This window comes from Paralichthys olivaceus, chromosome 23 (genome assembly GCF_024713975.1).
Source record: "Paralichthys olivaceus isolate ysfri-2021 chromosome 23, ASM2471397v2, whole genome shotgun sequence".
Lineage (NCBI taxonomy): Eukaryota > Metazoa > Chordata > Actinopteri > Pleuronectiformes > Paralichthyidae > Paralichthys > Paralichthys olivaceus.
In genome coordinates, this window is record NC_091115.1 from 1798480 (window position 1) to 1806961 (window position 8482).

Genomic DNA, 8482 nt, shown 5'->3' on the forward strand with positions numbered 1-8482 from the left:
GCAGGAATTCAACACCAAACCACGGGTTCATGTGTCAGCCATCTTTATTCATCGCACAGATTCAAGAGATACAGAAGCACCGCGGTACAACCCGATGACGACACTTAAGGACGTGCTGTGTCGCTTCCTCCGCATGATCTTCATTTCATTGATTACAAAAAAAAAAAAATGTACACAAAGCTACGTTGGAATAGAAAATAAATCAGGAAACGTCAAACCTTCGAATCTAGAAATGTAAACAAGTAAACTGACACGTTTGATGATTAATATACAACAGTCACCTACTTCAATTCATTCTGAATTTAAATCTGAGCTCGGACGTTTCTCCTGTTTCCGAACTTAAAAACCTTCTATTCCACCGTCGTCACCACAGATCAGAACACAATCAAATATATATATATATAAAATATAAACAGAATAAATTAAGACATGTGCCATAAGATAACAGCTGCTGCGTCCTCCCACAGAGAGAACGACGACGGCCGAGCCCGTTCTTTTTATTTTAGAATAACTTTTCTGTTTTCATATTGACGACGTTTTGTAAAATGAGGAGGAGAATAAAAACCATTCCTCTCACATCTGTACACTAATTGGATTTAGTTGCCTGTGGACGGAGCCAGACCAATTTCCAGTCTTTACGCTAAGCTAAGCTAACCTCGCTACGTATGTAACAGACTGACAACAAGAGTTGTTGTTTTGATTTTCTCATTTAATTCAAAATGTTGAAATACTAATTTGTCTGTTTGATTTCGACTTAATAAAAGTTAGATATATTCTCAGAAATGATTCCTTTATTTTTGTCCATCACATTGGACATTAGAACTTCTCTGCTGTGTGTTACTGATATGAAAATCATTGTGTCACCTCTTAGCGTGACCTGGACCTTTTCTACAACCTTTAAAACAAATGCCAACCAATTTAAAAACACGAGGAATGACGATAATTACACCTTCATTAAAAAAGGCAGATGTGAAGTGATTATATTTGATGGAGTAAAGTTGAACAGCACTTTTTAATACATATGTTAAGATACTTCACCGGTTTGCTCCTCTTTGGAACGTGACCCACGATAAATGATTCTTTAGAAAAGGACAGATTTATTTCAGTCACTTGTTCTTTTCCGTGTGTTTCGCCCTGCGGCCGCTGCGCTCCGTGATAATCTCTCCTCACACGTTCAGGTGTGGTTACGCTCTGATGCAGAACGGAGGGCAGCGAGGTGAGACGATTAAAAAAAAAAGAGCTTCTAATCCCCAGAATGCAGTTTGATTTCCATGCATCTACAGAGTCGACCTGTAATCACACCTTCAGTGCAGAAGAAGAAGAAGAAGAAGGCAGCTGCTGTGTTCACATTCGCAGGTTAAATGACCTTATATATATTTAGACCTTTAATCTGAGCACATGAGGATGCAAGGCTTCTTGTTTTTGTCCGTGTTCGGGCTCTGAAGTGTGTGTGGACGGTGGATGGATGAGTCGGACGTCACCTGCTTTTACACCAACACCCAGCTGGGTCTTATTGGTCCCCCTGAATAATGCACATTGGGGACCGGTCCCTCCTCGTCGTCGTCCTCCTCCTCCTCCTCCGACGCCTCATCCGTGTCCGTCTCGACGGTGAGCAGCACCTGAGAGAGGAGGTCAGGTTAAAAATGTGCGAAACCTTAAGTCCAGACATTTTCTGGAGTTTGCCTGTCACATATTAAGAAGCAGCACATGATCAGACGTGTTCACAGCAACAACAAAGTGGATTGTAAACATACTGAGATATTTGTATTCTTCCAGAATCACGTCCGTCACGTGTTTCCCAAAACATTTTGTTGATGTATTCTCTCATGCACTCACATTTTCCAGATATTATACCGGGAGAAGTCCTGGACATAATTCAGTGCACGCCTGAAAGTAAAGTTTTTCACTTACAGCTCTTGTACTTTATAAATATCCTTGCACAAGCAGTACTTGCTTTTAATTCTTTAAAATTCTTTTTCTATTTATCATATTTGAATAAGCAAAACCAACTCCTGGGAAAAATCTGGGTTCTGCATTCCCGCCCTGAAGTGGAAAAAAAATCCTTGAAGTCTCCAGCAGCAGATTCAAATCCCAAGGGCTCAAAAAAATTCCACACAATGTTTAGGGCCTGATAAACGTCCATATGCTGCTTTATATAAGAATATGACGTGAGGGGAAGATGATGTAAAGAGTCAGATGAGGACGAGTGCTTTAATCTCACTGTTTCTAATAATTACTGATGATCCAATCACCCCCCCCCCCCCCCCCCCCCGTAACCTCGATGTAACAGCAGCCACAACAAAAGCATTGTCCAACCTCGTCCAAGTCAATGCTCCTCTGTCCGTCGTCCTCCTCCGCTCCTGCTTTCCATAGCATCAGTGCGTGGAAACAAATCCTAAATGTCACTTTTATTCCCGGAGAGAAGGCTTGATTTATAGACGCCTGGCAGACGACCAAGCGAGGAGGGAAAAAAAAGGAGCGAGGGATAAACTGTCTCCTCCCACCGAGCACGGGGGTCACGCAGCCAAATTACAAATTCAGATATTGATGCTTTTTTGTAACTTGGGTGAACTGAGCCTTTAAATGATTCTCATAAACACATCATGACGTCATTTGAAAACAAATCACAACAAACATTTTGAGGTGGTGGACGAGGTAGTATTAGGGTTGATATAAAAAAAAAAGAGTTACAATACTACAAAAACAAATTTTAATTTGAGTCTACATGTCTTTTTATAAGGGGAATAAGAATTTCTACAAGACGCCAACAAAGGGATAAAAAACACATTCTGTCTGACTCAGTGTTTCTTGGATTGAGTTCATCTGCGTTTGTTTCTCATTCAAACAAGTGTCGAGAGAGAAAAGCTGTCCTGCCTGTCTGAGTGTGTGTGTGTGTGTGTGTGTGTGTGTGTGTGTGTGTGTGTGTGTGTGTGTGTGTGTGTGTTCATCTCCCAAAACAACAGGTGCAGTCGACACCCAGCGTGACTGTCGGACGGTCACATCGACGCCCATTTCCACATTTTCACACACATTAAAGTTTCCTTCTCATCATCAAAGACGAAAACCTTCAACTCTCACCATCTTGTTTTTGGAAGAAAGAATCAAAACATGGAAATCTGTCGTGAACCTGAAGCAGCTGCTTCGATTCCACCAGCGATGAAAAACCCAAACCAGCAGGGACCCACACTTTGCTGGACGCTCACCCGTGACTCCTCGCCGTTCTCCCAGGGCTGCGAGTCGGCCTTCTTCTCCGAGCTGTCGCAGGAGTCGTCCAGGCTCTTCGTCGTCTTGTACTTCCTCATCATCAGGCTGTCCACCACCCAGAACATGATGGACTGCAGGGGGAGCCAGAGAGACCGGGGGGTTACTTATACCGCACCTTTTTTTTTTTTTAAATAAACGGATTCTTCTCAAATGGCGAGCAGATGAAACTCACGTTGACGATGAAGGGCACGATGAGCATGACCAGCGCCAGCTCCAGCTGAGGGTTAGCGATGTAGCTCAGCAACACCTCCTGCAACTAGAGAAGAAGAAAAGAAAAGGTGGATTTACTGATACAGACGAGAAGAAGATCGACCATATGGACTCTTTTAAAAATTTTACTTTTTCTCGTCTGCAAAAAGCTGTTGTAAAAAAAGATCTGAACAATACGTGCATTAAAATAAAATTACTAAAATACTCTCCTTGCTGTACAATTGAATCTGAGGAAAACTTTTTTTCCGGCTGATATGTTTTTTCGTGAGATAAATATTTGTATTTGTACGAAATGTTTTACTTTTGATTTGTTTTTATAACTAATGAGGTGTTTTTATGTATTATTTAGTTTATATAAGTGAATCATAATAAACAAAAGAGATTTTCACCCGAATACAACAAACTATGAAACAATAATCCTGCTATTTATAAGCAGAGTTTACTTTTGATCAAAGACGATATCTAAACAGAGAAAAGTCTCCAGAATAACACAGAGATCTCCAGTAAACAAAACTGTTTCCTATCAGCAACTAAACGAATAAACCTCATTCTGATTCCTTGGGAACTGTCGCTATGACGAGGGCTGATTCCAATAAACAAATATAAACACTGAAGTCAAGTAAACAAACCGTCCCACAAATAGAAAAAGTCCTGTTTCATGTCCTGCGTGTTTATTCTGGATCATTAGATCAGTAAGTCGTGCTCTCAAACGGAAAAACCTAAAAACCTTCACAGGCCAAAGAATGAGAGTTTCTCAGGTGGTTGATGATGATGTCACGTTTTTTTCCCGATCGGCCCTGAAAGCAGCACTGCGTCCTTACTTTGGACCAGCCGGGGATGAGCAGCACCAGGCTGACCACGCCTTTCTCCAGCACCATGATGAGCAGGTAGACGCCGCACTGACCGAGCCACGCCGCCGCCTGAGGGGGGTCTCCTGCAGGAGAGAGGAGGAGCTTTAAAAACAGAGGCAGAGAAGAGGAGCGTTTTATTTATCAGGACATTAGAACATTTCCTGCTGTTAAGTAAGTTAAGTAAAAGGTCTGTCGTGCAGGTGTCTCAGCTCAGCAGACACAAAGGAGGACGAGTCTGTCATTAGACAGGAAGACAAGGGAGTGGGACACACACAAGGTGAGAGAGAGAGAGAGAGAGAGAGACAGAGAGAGAGACAGAGAGAGAGAGAGAGAGAGAGAGTGAGAGAGAGTGGGAGAACATTATCTACAGTTCACACCTGAATCAGCTCGTCCTTTATAGAATTTAATGTCTGAAGGTTACGGTGCCGCCGTGAAATCAAATCTAAACTTGACCCTCGGAGAAGAGGGAGAAGAGAGAGAGAGAGAGAGAGAGAGAGAGAGAGCAATCTGGATCTGACAAGAAGAAACCCCAGTAGAGTGAGTGAGTGAGCGAGTGAGTGAGTGAGTGAGCGTAATAATCGGTTTGGAGTTGATCCGTCTCCGAAGCCACTGGGAATGTTCCTGCAGCTGGTTCCTCTCCCTCTGCCTCCAGCTGCACTACACTGCCCCCTGGTGGACACAACTTCAGCTGCTGCCTCTTACATCTGAATCTCAGACAAAAGCTGTGTCTGAATTATTATTAGTGAAAGAAGAAGAAGAAGAAGAAGAAGTCACTGACCATACTCTCCGAACATGAGCAGCGTCCACTGCTTGTACTCCACCAGCTTGGACACCAACTTGACGGCGAGCCAGATGACCAGCATGCCCAGCGTGGCGTCGAGCAGGAAGTTCATCAGATACCTGAGTTTAAAACGGAGGAAAAAAAAAAAAAATTGTTGAGACGTCCTCCGTCATCTCATCTTATCATCACTGAGTGAGACTCACAGGGAGCAGGGGTCTTCTTTGGTGAGCGTGGACAGGAAGACGTTGGCAAAGTGGATAAAGAGGGCGCCGATGGCCTGTTTGGACGTGTCGAAGAACCTGAAGAAGATTCAACAGAAGCTGTTGTTGAGTATTTAAAGGTTACAGTTAAAAATAAAGACTCTGTTCATATTTGTGATTATTTTGTGTCTTATTTGGAGTTTGTGTGTCTTTGTGGTCATTTTCTGTCTCTTTGAGGTTGTTTTCTGTCTTTCTGTGTCTCCTCGTGGACATGTTATGTCTCTTTGTGGTGGTTTCGTGTCTTTGTGCTTGTTTTGTGATTCCTCCCGGTCGTTTCCTGGCCCGTGTCTCCCCTGACAGCTGTTCCCTAACCCTCCCTCACATGTAGGACGGGTCAGTTAAAGACAGAGTAAAGAAAAAGAAGAAAACTTCTCTGACCAGATCCTCCACGGTCGTCTGATCCCGGCAGGCTCACGGAATCTCTTCACTGCAAACAAACAAGAGAGGCGATGGATTAATCGATAACGCTGCCGTCAGACTTTGTGTTCGACAACAGAGTCTCTGCAGCTCTTCTGTCTGCGAAGACACATTAAAACACACACCATCACGCATCAACCTTGTTTCCACGACACCTCCCTCCTCCCCACCGGGCTCAGGGTGAACAGACGCCCACTGTTCCTCTATCTCGCCATCTCTGATGAGAGGATGTGACCTGGCATGTGAGAACAGGACGGAGGCGTCCTGCAGACGTGTTTCACATCTGCACACTCGTCTCTAGTTTGAATTGATGATTACTTTGTCACATTTTTCCCTCCCGTCAGGATAATTAGCTGATTCCTCAAAACAATAAAAACGTCGTTGAAGACGTCACTTTGTTCAAGGTAACTTTCAGAATTCTTTAGATTTTTTTTAGGCTTTAATGATTGACGTTAGAATTCTGGATATTCAGCCTTTATCTGGATTGTGTGAGTGTGGGAACAACGACGAGCTAATGGAAGGAAACTCCCTCAAATAGCTCTGAGGACGGGCGCTCTCAGCAGACGGATGCTGAGGGACCGTGAAGCTCTGCTGCACTCAAACGAAGCCGTGTAAATACCAACAGATGTTTGTGCGTTGACCGAGAACGACGTTTGCATATGTAAAGCACGGCTGGGGGGTGGGGGGGTGGGGCGGCATCGATTTCTCTACTCATCAGTAAGTGAGCGGAGGTTAGAGCCCATCGATGGCACTCAGCCTCGAGGCCCGACCCAATTCTGCAACACTCCACCGCTCCGAGGGCTCAGCTGCTTGATTAGCTGCACTGACCTTTTAAAAACTACTCACCGATTATTAGATCATACGCCAACAACTCGCTCCAGAAATCTAAACTGGACGCACGTGATTCTTCCCCCAACGCCGGGACGCTGAAACGCCCCCGAGGTGATGATGTCAGTTCACAGCAAGAACCTCCTTAAATTCTAAATTCGACAACGTACAGGAGGCTGCACTGACATCACATCTGAACGAGGCCTCGGTTTAGTTTGGCTTGATGTAAGGCCCCCCCCCCCCCCCAGGTCCTTTTCCCCTGTGGCCCCGGAAATTTGTTGCAACACTCCTGTTACCACGAAGCATTTAGGTTAATCAGGGATCAGGAATTTACCCATAAACAAAGGAAAACTGACAAAACGAGCATATTCACAGGTTGTGGGTTCAAACTAAATGAGGCAAATATCTGGAAAATAATCGATGAGGTTCTGAATTAAATCCTCATTGGACATAAGAGGTCGAATTTGTGGGATTGTGCATTAAAATAAATCTTGCACCTTTCAGCTGCAACGTGCTGCTCCAGTATTTAACGTTGCCCTCGGTGCTGAACATTCTCACCCAGTCAGCTGCCGCACAGTCACAAGATTATTCTAAATAGTCATTGTTCAGTAAAGTCTGGTGCACAGGCAGCTTCGAGTTTCGCTGTAAATGCAGAAACTATTGTGCAGAATCTCTAGAATTATATCCAGATTAAAAGTGTATCAGACTCCTGATTACATGATATAATTTAAATCCTCATTAAAACCTCCAAAGCTCCTGTTTCTTCAAATGTGTTATGTCCCTGAGCGGCAGGAGCCAGTGTTGTGTTTGATGCTTGTGGAAATTAAAATCCCCTGAATATACATGAGTAGATTTTATCATTAAGATAAAGGATGCACAGGATTCTGCACACTCTTGACCAAACTCCCACTAAAAAACATCTCAATTAGTGTTGCTGCCTGGCTGAACAGCACAAATTCCCTGGTGGTACAGTATATATCGTATATTTGCTTGATATGAGTCTTAAAGTTGAATTCGGGGTTATCTATGAGTCACATACAGAACGTCATTGTATTTAATTTCGCACCTAAACGAATTGTTTACGCACATCCCGGTTGTCTATTGTGTGGACGCGGAAGCTGATATTTCCTCATAACGCGTTAAGTTTATATCAATTGAAATCAGCCGAAATTAAGAACAGGTGCTCGTTGATTGGACTATGTTTCCGGATAAGTCGGATTTTAAGTGCGTTCACGCAAAAAGAGCAAGCGAATATTAAATTAGCTTATTTATCACGGGAGTTTTGTTCGCGAGGTAACGGGGCTCGAGACGTCAACAACGCTCCACGTGGACCTCGCGTCCTCTCATCGTTGCGGTCGCTGGACGCGGTCAGCTGTGATGAAAATGATGAAGATGATGAAGATGAGGAGGAGGAGGAGGCAGAGGAGGCGATGAAGGTGCGTCGGGAACTTACGCATCAACGTGCTGAAGGCGACCGCGGCGAGCAGCGCCTGGATCAGGACCCCGAACCGGTCCGTCAGAGCTCCGTTGTCGCAGCCGTGAGGAGTCGCCTTGTCGATGTCCGACATGTTGGACACCTCCTGCAGCCGCGCGACGCCGCTGGAATCGAACATGTCCACGTTGACGCGGTGGACGAGGCACCGTCTCCTCCTCCTCCTCCTCCTCCTCCTCCTCCCCCCGGGTGGGCTTCGAGTGTTTCTGGAGCTGGTGGAGAAAACAAACCGACCCTTGAAATCCAGCGGTGGCGTTCTGTCTTCAGTGTCTCCAGATGTTTAATCGCACGAGACGGAACCGAGCAGCTGCATCAGGGACGTGAGTCACATCCAGGACCAGCAGGAAAACAACAGAGTCAAACACACACGAAGAAGAAA

The 8482-nt window shown here is 44.6% G+C and overlaps 1 protein-coding gene across 1 annotated transcript; it reads right to left on the reverse strand.

The window, feature by feature from the left end:
* Positions 1-26: 26 nt before the first annotated feature.
* Positions 27-8482, reverse strand: tmem110l (transmembrane protein 110, like). The gene is made up of 8 exons (XM_069519629.1): positions 8065-8482; positions 5745-5793; positions 5310-5405; positions 5104-5225; positions 4296-4408; positions 3437-3520; positions 3204-3335; positions 27-1619 (listed from the first exon to the last, which is right to left on the reverse strand). The coding sequence occupies exons 1-8, from the start codon at positions 8222-8224 to the stop codon at positions 1488-1490; spliced, it is 888 nt and encodes a 295-aa protein (XP_069375730.1). The 5' UTR covers positions 8225-8482; the 3' UTR covers positions 27-1487.